Source organism: Heterodontus francisci, chromosome 5 (assembly GCF_036365525.1).
Source record: "Heterodontus francisci isolate sHetFra1 chromosome 5, sHetFra1.hap1, whole genome shotgun sequence".
NCBI lineage: Eukaryota > Metazoa > Chordata > Chondrichthyes > Heterodontiformes > Heterodontidae > Heterodontus > Heterodontus francisci.
The window spans coordinates 67,245,407-67,262,567 of record NC_090375.1 but is presented as its reverse complement, the minus strand read 5'-3'; the positions used below and the strand labels follow the sequence as shown (position 1 = coordinate 67,262,567).

General features: G+C 41.8%; 1 protein-coding gene and 1 long non-coding RNA gene across 4 annotated transcripts in view; one reads left to right on the top strand and one right to left on the bottom strand.

Annotated features, from left to right (window-relative positions):
- Positions 1 to 17,161, bottom strand: part of virma (vir like m6A methyltransferase associated) — a 152,825-nt gene that overhangs the window by 7,088 nt on the left and 128,576 nt on the right. For 2 of the 3 annotated variants that reach the window (XM_068031581.1, XM_068031583.1), the window contains exons 23-25: positions 7,044 to 7,103; positions 978 to 1,040; positions 402 to 536 (exon numbers count right to left, since the gene is read on the bottom strand). In XM_068031581.1, coding sequence (XP_067887682.1) covers positions 402 to 536; positions 978 to 1,040; positions 7,044 to 7,103 — 258 coding nt within the window. The remainder of the gene's footprint in view (positions 1 to 401; positions 537 to 977; positions 1,041 to 7,043; positions 7,104 to 17,161) is intronic. The other variant, XM_068031582.1, reaches the window with a different exon arrangement.
- On the top strand, positions 1,913 to 8,468 carry LOC137369895 (uncharacterized). The gene is made up of 3 exons (XR_010975038.1): positions 1,913 to 2,015; positions 2,109 to 2,196; positions 8,140 to 8,468. It is a non-coding gene; the product is annotated as an uncharacterized lncRNA (long non-coding RNA).

The following is a 17,161-nucleotide window of genomic DNA, read 5'->3' as shown; positions in this document are numbered from 1 at the left end:
CTCCAAGTACTGCCGCGATGTCCTCCCTAATCAATAGTGCAACTCCCCCTTCTCTCTTACTTCCAACTCTGTCAGGCCGGAAGCATCGGTACCCCGGAACATTGAGCTGCCAGTCCTGCCCATCCCTCAACCACTTTTCCGTAATAGCTATAATATCACAATCCCATGTACCAATCCATGCTCTGAGTTTATTTGCCTTACCTGTAAAGCTTCTTGCATTGAAGTAAATACAGTTTAGCCTACCAGACCTTCCACGCTCCCTGTCTTGCCCCTGACGGCCTGCCTTCTGGACTTGCTCGCTTTAACCTCTACATTTGCCTCAACTCTCTCATTGGAGAGACTACTACTTTGGGATTTGTTTGCACAGAACTGCAATTAGATTTTCAGTACTGTGGCCTTACCTGCTGAAGGCTGTCTCGATGGCAGCCCTTTGTTAAAGTTGCTTTGACCACCTCGATTTTCACTATATGTCCCACGGGGACTATTCTGAGCACTCCAGCTTGAGCCACGTCCTCCTTCTCGACGGCTGTAATTTCCTACAGTAAAAATAACTTCCTTCAAAAAGCACTCTAGAAATAACTGTTAAACATGTAATGCATTAGAAGAATGGACATAAATTACAGCTGAAAAGAGTTGCCTCAATCTCTAATATATTTAAATATTTCGTAATGGATATACCTTCACCATGCAATCATTAAACACAGACATAGCAGAGCTTCCCAAGGAGTGGGGAAATGGCACATGTTTAGAAGGTCAAAAAAGCCACAAGAAGACAAACAGCTATGCACAGAGGAGTGGGAGAATGATTTACAAGCCAAACCATAGCATGCTTCCCACTACTATCCTGGGTAAGTAGAGCTGCAGTGGGCATCCTTCCCAACAGGAGGATGCCATCTTTTCTGTTGCATATCCTTCACTTTGTTAACAGTTAAATACTGTGCAAACAGATATAAATATGAAATGTAGTATTGTAGTACCCCATTCATCCAGACTGTTTGCTGCATAAAAAGGGCTTGAAATACCACCGCACAAATGAAATTCTGTAGAAATGAAAGGGACTTTAAAAAAATTGTTTATTCATCAGAAAGTACAATTGTGATACTGTTAAAATTAAATTCACAAAATAATCTGCAGATGAAACATTTAGCTGCAATGAAACGTATTCTTGCAGCAAGGTGGCCAGTTTTGATTCTTACATTTTATAGCCAAATGCATGAGATTAAAAATGTATCTGTAGCTGACTAGAGGCTGGGAATTATTTTATTTATGGGACACAATGAGGGTTCACATGTTTGTATTTATGTAATTGTCAGTCGAATCGTTAGAAGTGACATGGAATGTTAAATTTTCATGTAGGCATATGAATTTTTTTGCATTTTGACATTACAGTTGCTCACTTAGTGTTAATCCTTTCAACATCTTGAATGTACATCTACATCATTTTACGAAAAGATGAAATTTAAATTGAGAAAATGAGAACTAAAAATCCAATGAAACTATTAAGAAACACAGCAAACAAAACGTACTGTGTAGACTTAAAGCTTGACAACTTTGCAGTATTGTTTAAATAAATCCACTTGCCCGAACAGCAGCAAGAATATTTAAGTGTATTACATTTATGACTTCTTCCCAATTTCTCCCTTCTTGCATGAAGGCACCAACTCTTGTGGGGGTTATGATTCCATGCGCACTAGCAATCTACCATTAACCCATCTAAATGGCCAACTCCCAGCATGAGCCTAGACTGAGTGACAAAAGCCTATTCAACTGCAAGAAACACCGTAGCCGAGCCTGGTCTTGTTCTCAGCTGATGTCAACACTCATTTATGATCCAGCAAAGATCACTAGAAAGCAATGAGGAACAAAAAGCATGGCTGATTTTGTTTTTGTGTCCCTCTTTAGCCCACATGTAGTATCCAGTATAATTACCTCAATCAACATATACGAGGAATCAAACCCAGGATTTTGTGCTCTTGATAATACTTTCACTCACAAGGCCATAAGCAGAGCTCCAGGTACTTAAAATTTTATATAGTATTTAATAGTATTTGAAGCACATTTATTTGGCTCAGTTAACAATGCTTGTTAATATTTTTTCTCACATTTAGGGATGAGGTGCTGCAGCTGATGTAAAGCCATTGTTAGACAATTTTGGAGTGAAAGAGAGAAAAACAGTTTTCGAAAATACGCTACTAGGTAAATAATAGGTAATAATCACGTGTTAGCAATTCTGAAAGAAATGGAAGAAACCAACTTTAAAGAAGTTAGTTAATAATATGTGCAGCAAGTGGGTAGGGTGAATGTTGTAGGATGGAGTGTTCAGAAGCAAGAAAAAGCTAGTTGTAAAACTAGAGATGTGACATCTGGGTTTAGATAACTCTGTGGAACAGATAAATAATCAACATTTAAATTACGCTCTAGATCATTTCCTTAGTCAGGTGAAGATGAAGAATTCGAAATTGTATTAGAAAAAATGCAGCATATAAATGCACATTATGAAAAATATAATTTGACAAATTGGTTTTAATGGCTAAACTTAAGGGTAATTGTTATGGGACAAAAACAGCATTTCAGCAATTTGAGGAATATGGAACAGACAGTAAACCAATCACATACAGAAGTAAATTGAGTGATACCAAAAGAAATGATTCACTTGAGATACAATATTCCTCATTACTAAAGATGAGAACATTATCTTCTTTAGCCATCATCCACATAATATTCTCCAAATAGTATGTATTAGGAGAGGGCTGGTCTCTGGCAGAGGAGCACAACTCAAGCTTTACTCATCCATTGATGCACACATCAATTTGTAGCCAGTTACAGGCAATGATAGATGAAACAGAGACTTACACGTGCAACTGGCCTCTAACACAACTACTAACTTTTATAATCTAAAATGAATATCCTGCAAAGAGATAACTCTGCTGTAAGTTAGTGGACTCATTTCTGCTGAACGGCAAGTTTATCTAAACTGTTGACCATGGTCAACTCTGCAGATATATATGGAACTTATTTAGATTTCTTATGGCAGATGGAATGCATTCACTGCCTTTTCCTTGTGCAACTTTAACCAGTGCTGTTTTCGTATGACTGAGTCCTGCCCTGCTTGTTGACATGATTGTGCTGTCAGTTCATATTTCCGTAGCAACACTATATAAATTACCTTTGAAACAATTCAAAGCCAATGATACTACTGGAAGCTGAAGTCTAATTTATGTAGCAGGTGTTGCAAGAAGGATCCCATATCCCCAACATCTAGATTCTGCCTCAATCACTCCCTGTGGAAAAGCATTCCTTGCTCTACCATGTCTGTGTAAAGAAAATTGTCCTAACCTCTCCTCAAGCAGTGAAAATTTTAAAATGGTGACCCCATCCTCATCACTAACTTCCCAACTAGAGGACAAAATGTGACTAGGAAAAGACTATTAGAAAAGTTTGATTAAATCTACTAGTCTTCTCTGCTCGCGTGAAAATGATAGAAAAGTTTGATTAAATCTACTAGTCTTCTCTGCTCGCGTGAAAATGATCCTAGTATCTCAAATCTCTCGTTTCTCGTCCCTGGTATCATCCACTATGCCTTTATTTTCCTTTCTAAAGACTTAGTAGGTAAATGCACCCATGATTAAATACAAAGCTATAAAGTTCCAAGTTGGTTTCCTTGTCTGCACAGAATTAGCCAGAAGCTGTGAATGATCTCAGCAGTCATCCTCTGATTGGTGTCTCAGGAAAAGTGCCTATGTGGTTATTACTGAAGGACCAGCCTGGGCTTGCTGACAGCACACCCATGGTTGAAGAGATGAGAGTTCAAAGAGGATGAATGACCACTTGGGTGAGGTAACGGAGGGCTGCTGGCACAAATGAATCAAGTTACAGGACAAAAAAGGGTGAGAAAAATTAGGATTTTTTTTTTTTTTTTTTAAAAGGGCTAGACTGCATTCATCCAGAATTTTGAAAAGCACTGGGTGAGGAAGCACGCCAAGAGAAATACTGAGAACACGAAAAAGCAAATAAGATTTAAATTTTCAAGGAAGGAGAGCAGTGATCTCAAAAAATCTTTAAGCCAACCAAGCTGAAAATTAGTCTCAAGAAAAGTGTTAACAAATATTATACAGGATGTATTATAGTATTAATTTGCAAAATTGAGATGACTATCAGAAAGACCACATTTGGGAGTATGATTAGAACACTATTATTAGAACAAGTCAACATTGTATTTCTAAAGGGAAATCATGTTTGCCAAATTTCTTAAGAGTTTTTTTTGAGGATGTAACTAGTAGAGTTGATAAAGGGGAACCAGTAGATATACCTGGATTTCCAAAAGGCATTCAATAAGGTGCCACACAAAAGGCTAATAGGCAAGATAAGGGCTCATGGAATTGGGGTAATATTTCAGCATGCATAGAGGATTGGTTAATGGAAAGGAAGCAACAAGTGGACATAAATGGGGCATTTTCAAGTTGGCAGGCAATGAATAGTGGAGTGTCGCAAGGATCAGTGCTGGGGCCTCAGCTATTTACAATCTATATTAATGACTTAGATAAAGAGACAGAGTAATGTATCTATGTTTGCTGATGATACAAAGGTAGGTGGAAAGGTAAGCTGTGGGGAGGACAGAGAGGCTGCAAAGAGATCTAGACAGGTTAAGTGAGTGGGCAACAAGATGTCAGACGAGTATAACATAGGGAAGTGTGAAGTTATTCACTTTGGTTATAAGAATAGAAAAGCAGAAGTTTTTTTTTGAAAGGTGTGAAACTTGTAAATGTTGATGTTTAAACAGACTTGATGTGCTTGTACAAGGAACGCAGAAAGTTAGCAGGCAGGTACAGCAAGCAATTAGGAAGGCAAATGGCATGTTGGCCATTATTGCAAGGCGATTGGAGTACAGGATTACGGAAGGCTTGCTACAATTGTACCGGCTTTTGGCGAGACCACATCTGGAATACTGTGTAGTTTTGGTCTCTGCATTTAAGAAAGGATATACTTGCATTGGAGATGGTACAGCGAAGGTTCACTAAATTGGTTTCTGGGATGTCCCACGATGACAAGCTGAGTAAATTTATTTTTATTTTTTTGATTTAGAGATACAGCACTGAAACAGGCCCTTCGGCCCACCGAGTCTGTGCCGACCATCAACCACCCATTTATACTAATCCTACACTAATCCCATATTCCTACCACATTCCCACCTGTCCCTATATTTCCCTACCATCTACCTATACTAGGGGCAATTTATAATGGCCAACTTACCTACCAACCTGCAAGTCTTCGGCTGTGGGAGGAAACCGGAGCACCCGGCGAAAACCCACGCAGACACAGGAAGAACTTGCAAACTCCACACAGGTAGTACCCAGAATTGAACCCGGGTCGCTGGAGCTGTGAGGCTGCGGTGCTAACCACTGCGTCGCCCCAAATTGGGCCTACAGTCTCTGGAGTTTAGAAGAATAAGAGGCGATCTTATTGAAACATACAAGATTCTGAATGGGCTGGATAGGGTAGATAGATTTTTTTCCACTGGTCAGGGAATCTAAAGCATGTGGGCACAGTCTCAAGATAAGGGGCTGATCATATAGCATTGAGATGAGGAGAAATTCCTTCATTCAAAGGGTTGTGAATCTTTGGAATTCTCTACCCAGAAGGTTGTGGATGCTCCACCGTTGAATACATTTAAGGCTGGGATAGACAGATATTTGGCGAGCGGGCGGGAAAGCGGAGCTGAAGCCTAAAATTAGCCATGATCGTATTGAATGGCGGAGCAGGATCGATGGGCCATTTGGTCTACTTCTGCTCCTTTTTCTTGTGTTCTTGTGTATTGTGTGCTGTTCATAAGGTTAACCATTGCGTTGAATCAATAACAAGCTAAGGGAACTAACTCGGTTCTCCCTAGACAAAATATTTTTGAGGAGAATGAATACAGTTCATTCAGGCCTTGAAGTAAACAATGGAGCAAATTAACTGAGCTGAATAACTTTACTCATTAAATTCCCACCCAGTCTGGTGAATACTTGTAAGTTCAAAAATAACTTTAAAATTGATCAGTACAGATTTTCTCAATTTAAGAACACAGTTCTTGTTCTCCACATGTGTATTTGGATCATGCCAGGAGAATCATCTGTAGCATGGCTTCTCAATGCAAGAAGTAAAAATTGAGGGCAATTCCATAAGAATTACACCATATTTACTACACCAGCTAACCAGGTTTAGACTGGAATACAAGAATGCTCTTCAGTAACAGCTGATGCTACATTTCTACTGAGGTATAATTTAATATACCTGTCTACCTTTTAACCTAGAACAGTTAAAAATGCAGTTTAGGATTAAAGTCATCAACTTCCTGAATAACCAGCTGTCAAGGTAGTAGGATAAAATGTATATATAAATTTTAATTTTAGAACTGAATTGATTTAAAAAAAACTGTAAATTTAGCACAGCGGTCAGCTTGCAGCATTCTGCTATTTTATCCAGGTTGTATAACTTGAACAATTAAACTATAGGAAAGATACTTGTACTGGAGCTGTAATGTGTAGTCAGCTGATGCCCATGAATGTTTTTTGGTGGTATTTTGTGTTTAATTTAATGCCGATGCACAGAACATTAACATTTTGGTATCTGGTGGCTATCACCATCACCTCACCGCCCCGGGCCAGATCTAAAACAGCCAACTGCAGAGTTAAGTCTACTCTGCCTCAATCTTAGAAAATCACACCCACTGCACCACTGTAATTTTTCATTTCCCACACCAGTCATCCTTGGAGCCTCTCTGATTAAGATTGCCAGTTTAGAGCCAAATTTAATCCCATAATCTGGAATGGATTCAAGCCCCTTTGTGCCAATAACCATCATGGATGGAATATGGTGTTTGAGCAATCACACAGAAAAAACCATTACAAGGAGAGATACTTACTGCCCAAATATTATTTCAGATAAATTCAACTGCAATTAACTTTACAATGATAACAGAAGTTACAATGTATAATCTTTCTACTCTTCATGTGGATTAATATACAATTGTTCTACACCAATAGAGACACCAAATTACTTACGATTTCTAGTGCCAGGATGCAGGAGTCCTACTGCATGACCTGGAATAAAAGTCAGTTCTTCTACAAAGAGAAAAAGAAAAAGATTAATAAAAAGAACCACCAACCACTTGGTTGCTCTGTCTTTCTTCTGATTTATTCCTCCTTCATATTGTGCAATATTGCACATTCTTTTTGAAACAAGATAATACAAGTCCCAGAACAAAAACATAGGTATGACAGAGTAAGTACAAGTATTACTTATTCATCATGGGCTGAATTTTAGTTCCTGGGTCCGGATCCCACCAACAGGAGGAAATCCAGGTTGGGAACCTACAAATACCAGCAACGAGACCGAAAGGGCAATTTTCAAGGAGGTGGGCAATTAAGTGTTAGCCTCCTAAAGCCCCATCCAATTAAGGGCAGAGGGTGGGCTCCTGAGGCTGGAGGGCCAATAAGAGGCCCTCCAGCACTCTAAGATCAGCGGCCCCACCGTCAAATGTAGGAGCTTCCGATGTAAATAGGGGATTGAGTGTGCACCGGAAGATGGAGGCACCTTCTGAAGGATTTTTCAAAGATTAAAAATAAAAAAAGGCCACAGCTTCCAGACCATCATTATGGAGGGGGAACCATTCAAAGGACAGCCTGCGGCCGCAGCTGTGGCCCTCTGGTAATCGCGGCTGGGGGAAGGGTTAAATTCAATGAGGCATCAATGGCGACCCGGGAGGCCACCTCAATTCATCAGCTTGGCTCCAGCCTCAGCAGAGGTCCTCCTGCCGTCTGGAAAATTCCAGATGGCTCCTGACAAGTGCCCTCAATGGGCAATTTAATTGGCTACCCACTGTTGGTGGGCAGGTAACCATAACGGCCCCATCCCCCTACCCTGATCTGCCTCAATGAAAATTATCCAAGGCAGGACGATGGCAGCAGACCGACACGCCAGCTGGTAGCGGAAAATTGCGGGCTTGCCCGCCTCCACATCCCATTGAAAATTCAGCCCCATATGTTTATAATTGGAACTATACGGTTTTAAATTGTTGGTATAAAATAAAAGTACAAAAATGTTATAAAATACTATTGAACTTCATCTTTCCTGAATAGTATTTGTTCCTTTTGGCAGACAAAGAAAATTTGGATATGCACACCTACAAGCTCAATGAAAATGGTGCACCATTTGAAGAAAAGAGACAGGATTCAGTTTTAAAACAGCAGCATTACAAGGCAGTGATGAAAATTAGTACTCTGCCTTTCCTATTTACATTGTGCACGTACAAACAAGCCAACAAAATTATGCAAATATATGTTTATGATGAAAACGCTCATCTAAAATATAATCAAAACAGTGCAACATATTAAACAACAAATGAAGCGTTTTCTGTCAGATACCAAGTTGCTTGTGCATTTCCCACAATATCAAATACTGTAAACGGAAAATCAAAAATGCACAATCCACGTCTCAATTAAAATTTCTTAGCATCACATACCAAATATGCTGTATTATTTACATTGCTCCATTTAAAGTTATTGGATAATTCAATTGTGGTTGAATTAATGAATTATCAGGATTAGATGTATATAAAAATATCTGACCATAATCCAGTCTCAGAATCCAACAGATTAAATTGAATCCTTTCTGATACTATTGAACAACAACCTGCATTTACATAACGGTTTTAAAGTGGGAAAACATCCCAGGGTGCCAGACTAAAATATGGCAGAGCAGATTGTGTGCCAGGACTGTAGTATGTGGGTGTTTGTAGACAGGGCACTCAGAAAACCATAATCTGATTAATCAGAGTCAACATAAAGGTATGAAAGGGAAATTCTGTTTGACAAATATTAGAGTTTTTTGAAGACGTAACTAGTAGGACATATAAAGTGGGAAAACCAGTGAATGTAATGTATTTAGATTTTCAAAAAGCACTCAAAAGGTGGCACACAAGAGGTTATTACGGAAAATTAGGACTCATGGGATTTTGTGTGTAATATATTAGCATGGATTGTGGATTAGTTAATGGACAGAAAATGGTTGGCAGGCTGTAACTAGTGGGGTACCGCAAGGATCAGCACTTGGGCCTCAGCTACTTACAATCTATATTAATGACTTTGATGCGGAGACTGAGTGCACTGAACTTTCTGACAATAAAACGTTAGGTGGGAAAGTAAGCAGTGAGGTGGACGTCAAGAGGCTGCAGAGAAAAACAGGTTGGGCGAGTGGGCAAGAACATGGCAGATGGAATACAATGTGATATAAATGGGTGACCGCTAGAAGGGGCAGGCAGTCAGTGCAGGAATCCCCTGTGGCTATCCCCCTCTCTAACAAGTATACCATTTTGGATACTATTGGGGGGGATGGCCTATCAGGGGAAAACAGCAGCAGCCAGAGCAGTGGCACCATGGCTGGCACTGTTGTTCAGCAGGGAGGGACAAAGCGCAGAAGAGCAATAGTTATAGGGGACTCTATGGTCAGGGGCACAGATAGGCGCTTCTGTGGACGTGAAAGAGACTCCAGGATGTTATGTTGCCTCCCTGGTGCCAGGGTCAAGGATGTCTCTGAACGGACAGAAGGCATTCTGAAGGGGGAGGGTGAACAGCCAGACGTTGTGGTACACATCGGTACCAATGACATAGGCAGGAAGAGTGATGAGGTCTTGCAGGGGGAGTTTAGGGAGTTAGGTAGAAAGTTAAAAGACAGGACCTCCAGGGTTGTAATCTCGGGATTACTCCCTGTGCCACGTGCCAGTGAGGCTAGAAATAGGAAGATACTGCAGCTAAACACATGGCTGAACAGCTAGTGTAGAAGGGAGGGTTTCAGATATCTGGACCATTGGGATCTCTTCAAGGACAGATGGGACCTGTACAAGAAGGACGGGTTGCATCTAAACTGGAGGGGCACAAATATCCCGGCTGCGAGGTTTGCCAGCGTAACTCGGGAGGGTTTAAACTAGTGTGGCAGGGGGGTGGGAACCAGAGCAGCAGGACAGCAAGTGAAATAAATGAGGAGGAACTAGCAAATAAGGCCAGTAAGACTAAGAGGAAGAGCAGGCAGGGAGATGTTGCGGAGCACAGCGGGACTGGTGGTCTAAAGTGCATTTGTTTCAATGCGAGAAGTATAACCGGTAAGGCAGATGAACTTAGAGCTTGGATTAGTACTTGGAACTATGATGTTGTTGCTATTACAGAGACTTGGTTGAGGGAAGGACAGGATTGGCAGCTAAATGTTCTAGGATTTAGAAGCTTCAGGCGGGATAGAGGGGGATGTAAAAGGGGTGGGGGAGTTGCATTACTTGTTAAGGAGAATATCACAGCTGTGCTGCGGGAGGACACCTCGGAGGGGTCGTGCAGCGAGGCAATATGGGTGGAGCTCAGGAATAGGAAGGGTGCAGTCACGATGTTGGGAGTTTTCTACAGGCCTCCCAACACCAGCGGGAGGTAGAGGAGCAGATATGTCGACAGATTTTGGAAAGATGTAAAGGTAACAGGGTTGTCGTGGTGGGTGATTTTAACTTCCCCTATATTGACTGTGACTCACTTAGTGCTAGGGGCTTAGATGGGGCAGAATTTGTAAGGAGCATCCAGGAGGGCTTCTTGAAACAATATATAGATAGTCCAACTATGGATGGGGCCGTACTGGACCTGGTATTGGGGAATGAGTCCGGCCAGGTGGTCGAAGTTTCAGTAGGGGAGCATTTCGGGAACAGTGACCATAATTCCATACGTTTTAAGGTACTTGTGGATAAGGATAGGAGTAGTCCTCGGATGAAGGTGCTAAATTGGGAGAAGGCTAATTATAACAATATTAGGCAGGAACTAAAGAATTTAGATTGGGGGCGGCTGTTTGAGGGTAAATCAACATCTGACATGTGGGAGTCTTTCAAATGTCAGTTGATTAGAATCCAGGACCAGCATGTTCCTGTGAGGAAGAAGGATAAGTTTGGCAAGTTTCGGGAACCTTGGATAACGCGGGATATTGTGAGCCTGGTCAGAAAGAAAAAAACATTCGTAAGGGCTGGAAGGCTAAGAACAGACGAATCCCTTGAGGAATATAAAGACAGTAGAAAGGAACTTAAGCAAGGAGTCAGGAGGACTAAAAGGTCATGAAAAGTCATTGGCAAACAGGATTAAGGATAATCCCAAGGCTTTTTATACATATATAAAGAGCAAGAGGGTAACTAGGGAAAGGGTTGGCCCACTCAAGGACAGAGAAGGAAATCTACGTGTGGAGCCAGAGGAAATGGGCGAGGTACTAAATGAGTACTTTGCATCAGTATTCACCAAAGAGAAGGACTTGGTGGATGATGAGCCTCGGGAAGGGAGTGTTGATAGTCTCAGTCATCTCATTATCAAAAAGGAGGTGGTGTTGGGTGTCTTGCAAAGCAAAAGATAGATATGACCCCAGGGCCTGATGGGATCTACCCCAGAATACTGAGGGAGGCAAGGGAAGAAATTGCTGGGGCCTTGACAGAAATCTTTGCATCCTCATTGGCTACAGGTGAGGTCCCAGAGGACTGGAGAATAGCCAATGTTGTTCCTTTGTTTAAGAAGGGTAGCAAGGATAATCCAGGAAATTATAGGCCGGTGAGCCTTACATCAGTGGTAGGGAAATTATTAGAGAGGATTCTTCGGGACAGGATTTACTCCCATTTGGAAACAAACAAATTTATTAGCGAGAGGCAGCATGGTTTTGTGAAGGGGAGGTCGTGTCTCACTAATTTGATTGAGTTTTTTGAGGAAGGGACAAAGATGATTGATGAAGGAAGGGCAGTGGATGTTCTCTATATGGACTTCAGTATAGCCTTTGACAAGGTCCCACATGACAGACTGGTACAAAAGGTGAAGTCACACGGGATCAGAGGTGAGCTGGCAAGATGGATACAGAACTGGCTCTGTCATAGAAGACAGAGGGTAGCAGTGGAAGGGTGCTTTTCAGAATGGAAGGATGTGACTAGTGGCGTTCCGCAGGGATCAGTGCTGGGACCTTTGCTCTTTGTAGTATATATAAATGATTTGGAGGAAAATGTAGTTGTCTGATTAGTAAGTTTGCGGACAACACAAAGGTTGGTGGAGTTGCAGATAGTGATGAGGATTGTCAGAGGATACAGCAGGATATAGATCGGTTGGAGACTTGGGCGGAGAAATGGCAGATGGAGTTTATGTGAGGTAATGCATTTTGGAAGATCTAATGCAGGTGGGAAGTATACAGTAAATGGCAGAACCCTTAGGAGTATTGACAGGCAGAGAGATCTGGGCGTACAGGTCCACAGGTCACTGCAAGTGGCAACGCAGGTGGATAAGGTAGTCAAGAAGGCATACGGAATGCTTGCCTTCATCGGTCGGGGCATAGAGTATAAAAATTGGCAAGTCGTGCTGCAGCTGTGCAGGACTTTAGTTAGGCCACACTTAGAATATTGCGTGCAATTCTGGTCGCCACACTACCAGAAGGACGTGGAGGCTTTGGAGAGGGTACAGAAGAGGTTTATTAGGATGTTGCCTGGTCTGGAGGGCATTAGCTATGAGGAGAGGTTGGATAAACTCGGAATGCTTTCACTGGAACGACAGAGGTGGAGGGGTGACATGATAAGAGGTTTACAAAGTTATGTGCAGCATGGAAAGAGTGGATGGTCAGAAGCTTTTTCCCAGGGTGGAAGAGTCAGTTACTAGGGGATATAGATTTAAGGTGAGAGGGGCAAAGTTAGAGGGGATGGGCGAGGCAATTTCTTTACACAGAGGGAGGTGAGTGCCTGGAACTTGTTGCCGGGGGAGATGGTGGAAGCTGGTACGATAATGACGTTTAAGAGGCATCTTGACAAATACATGAATAGGATGGGAATAGAGGGATACGGTCCCCGGAAGTGCAGAAGGTTTTAGTTTAGGCAGGTATCACGATCGGCGCAGGCTTGGAGGGCCGAATGGCCTGTTCCTGTGCTGTACTGTTCTATGTGGTGAAGTGTGAAGTTATCCACTTTATATTTTTTCAATGGTGAGAGATTGGGAAATGTTTGTATTCAGAGGGACCTGGGTATCCTTGAACATGAATCACAGAAAGTTAACATGCAGGTACAACAAGCAATTATAAAGGCAGATGGTATGTTAGCTTTTGTTACAAAGGATGCGAGAAGTCTTACTACAATATTACAGGACATTGGTGAGGCCACACCAGGAATACAGTGCGCGGTTTTGGTCTCCTTACCTAAGAAAGGACATACTTGCCCTCGAGGAAGTGTAACAAAGGTCCACTAGACTGGTCCCCGGGATAAGGAGATTGTCCTATGAGGAGAGATTGAGTGGACTCATCCTATATCCCCTGAGGTTTAGAAGTAAGAGAGGTAATCTAATTGAAACTTATGAAATTCTTAAGGGGTTTGCCATTTAGAACTGAGATGAGGAAAAATTTCTTCACTCAGAGGGCTGTGAATGTTTAGAATTCTCTACCCCAGAGAGCTGCGAATGCTCATCCTGGAGTATGTTTAAGATAGAAGTCGATAGATTTTTGGGTATTAAGGGATATGGGCATACTACAGGAAGGTGGAGTTGAGGTAGGAGATCAGCCATGATCTTACTGATTGCAGAGCAGCTCAAACAGCCAAATGGCCTACTCCTGCTCCTATTTCTTACTTTCTTGTGACAATGAGACTGTCCCGAATGAACACATCTGAATAGATGCCTTGGTCTTGAATTTCCCCTGCTCAGAGTTATTGAGCTGGAGTGTAAGTTAGAAACACTCCCATACATAAGGGAGGGGGAGAAGTATCTGAACAGTTTGCTCAAGTCCTCAGTCACACCTCAGAGAGGTGCAGACTCAGAGTGAGATAGGTGTGACTAATAATGTACTGCAAAATCTGATCCTATCCAACAGGTACAATGTACTTGACGCTTGTGAGGGTAACAATAAAGACACTGACAGAAGGACAGCCGGAATGCTGACCTTGGGCACCATAGAGCTGTCCAAAGGAGGCAGGAGAAGAACGTGGTTGTTGTAGGTTATTATATAATGCTTTGTAATTCCCTTGCAAGAAGGATGGAGTTCCACATGGTATGTTGCCTACCTGTTACCAGGGTGAGGGACATTTCGAATAGGCTTGAAATGATATTGGAGAGAGGGGCAGGATCCAGTCATTGTGATCCATGTTGGGATCAACAATACAGGGAAGAGTATGTAAGAGGTTCTGTTTGGAAAGCAAGGAAATAAAGAACAGGACCTCAAGAGTTATAATCTCTGGATTATTATCCAAGCCATGTACAAACTGTTGTAGGGATAAGTGGATTAGGGAGGTGAACACTTGGTTGAATAAGTGGTGTGGGAAAGCAGGGTTCCATTTCATGAGACATCGGCAGCACCACTTGGACAGGAAGTAACTGTACCGCTGGGACGGGCTCCACCTGAACCGGGCTGGGACCAGGTTACTAGTGGAAGGTATAAACAGGACGGTCACAAACAGTTTAACTAGTAAATGGGAGGGGGAGGGGGTGCAGAGGGGTCAGGAGGTACTATAAATAATAATTCAAAAAAGGGAAGACAGTAGAATATCAAAATTGTGCTTTAGGTACTACAGGTAAAGAGAAAACGAACATGTAAAATAATTAAACCAGTAGAGAGAAATAAAAACGCGTGAGCAGAAGCACAGGTTAGGAATCATGGCCCAAATAAACATTTGTTATACAAATGCAAGAAGTATAAGGAACAAGCTGAATGAATTACAGGCGCAAATTCAATTTGGAGGGTATGACATGCTAGCAATTACTGAGACATGGCTGCAAGATGGTCAGGACTGGGAACTAAATACACCTGGTTGTAAAACCTACAGGAAAGATAAAGAAAATGGTCGAGGGGGTGGAGTAGCCTTAGGGATTAAAGAAGATGAAATCACTTCACTGGTAACACCGGATATAACGAGAGGGCAAGCAAGGGAGACTTTGAGAAATAGAAATGGATTTAAGACTGTGGTGGGAATTGTGTATAGGCCCCCTGGTAACAGCTGTGAAGTTGTAGAATGTATAAATGGCGAGATCAGACAAGCACATAGCAAAGACAAAGTGCTTTTCCTGGAGGATTTCAGCTTCTGTATAGATTGGGATAAGTAGACTAGAGCATGTCAGAAAGGCAGTGAATTTCCTGAGCGTAGTCCTAGAAACAATAAGGGGGCAGGCTAAATTAGATTCTGTAATGAGCCAGATTTAGTTAACAGTGCTTTAACACTTATCTAACAGCAATCATAACATGATCAAGTTCAACGTAGTATTTGAAAGGGAGAAACGTAAAATAGCTACCAAGAATCATAAGGCTAACTTCAATGCGATGAGACAGAGAATGTCCACACGGGGAAATCTGTTAATGGCAAAATGGCAGACGCTCAGTGGAAGCTGTTCAAAAAAATATCCAAGGGGAAAGAGATCTAATTGCTAACAAAAAAAACCCGTGGATGACTGGAGAGAGATGAGACAACATAAAACTAGAAGAAAAAGCTTAGAAAAATGCATAAAAAGCACAGTTCCTGGTGAATGGGAGATACAAAGAACAGCAAAGGGTGACAAAACAGATAGTAAGAGCTAGAAAAGGAGTCTGAAAGGATACTTGCAAGTATCAACACAAAACATTTTCACAATTATATTAGGAAAAAAAAAAGTGGCTGGTCAATAACTACAAACAAGTATGTGCTGGTTACTGTTAGCACTCGGTTCACGAGCACAGGTTACTGCTCTTCATACTACCAGGTAGGTAACAGTCTTATTATTTTTTTTAAATGCTGTGATTATTGATCCTTATCTCAAGATAGCTGTTGTTCATAACATCAGGACTATTATTCATCTTGATGCCAGGGTTGTTGCCCTTCATATTACGAGTTACTGTGGTGCCAGGATTACCACTTTCCTGAATATCACAACTACTCCTTTGTTTCCCTCCACTATAACAAAATTATGATTCATAAGCAGGATGATGTTTTCCCATCACAAAAACAGCCAACGTTACATCATGTTACATTGAGTCTACAGCACAGAAACAGACTGTTCGGCCCAACTGGTTCACACCAATGTCCATTCTGGCCATCCCCAACTGTCTCATCACCACACCCCATCCAACCCCATATGCACATCCTTCCACTCCTATCTTCCCCCTAATGCATCTACACCACCAAACCCAACCATTCCCCATGACAGTGAGCTCCACACTCCCACCACACCCCAAGCAAAGAAGTCCCTCCTGAAATCCCTAATGATTTATTAGTGACTATTCCACACTCATGACCTCCAGCCTTCGCCAACACCCCACCACCACCACATAGTGTCACCACATAAGTCCCTGCACCCAACAAATAGAAACATGCTTTCCACACCCACCCCATCAAACCCCTCCACAATTTTAAAGACTCAGTATACAACAAGTCCAGGAAACTACTGATCAATTAGCTTGACATTGGTGGTAGGAAAGCTAATGGAATCCTTAATAAAAGCTGTAACAGAGAAGCATCTATAACTGAAATTATAACAAAGAGGGAAGGTCGTAATATGCAATGAGACAGGATTAATTAATGATCTCATAGTAAAAGATCCTCGAGGGAAGAGTAATTTTTAAAAATTATCTTTCACTGGATGTGGGCGTTGCTAGCTAGGCTAGCATTTACTGCCCATCCCTAATTGCTCTAGGGAATGTGGTGGCGAGCCGCCTTCTTGAACCAGTGCAGTCCATGTCGTGTAAGTACACCCATGATGCTGTTAGGGAGGGAGTTCGATGTATCGTGACAGACTTTTACATTCAGTTTGAGGGTCTGACCTTGGGTCTGAAACTAGTGTCTTACACTTCAAAGGTATGAAAACAAAGTAGGCTAAAGTGGACTGGGAAAATAAAAAGTAAGACAGTAGATCAATAAGCAGTGGCAGATATTTAGAGAGATATTTCCTAATTATCAACAAAGATATATTCCATTGAGAAAGACTACGAGAATCATGAGCCATCTATAGCAAACTAAGGAAGTTAACGATGGTATCATAGAGTCAGAATCGTACAGCATAGAAACAGGCTCTTCGACTCACCGCGTCCATGCTGACCATAATGCCTATCTATACTAATCCCACCTGCCTGCATTAATTCCATATCCCTCTATGCCTTGCTCATTCAAGTACCTGTCCAGATGCCTCTTAAATGT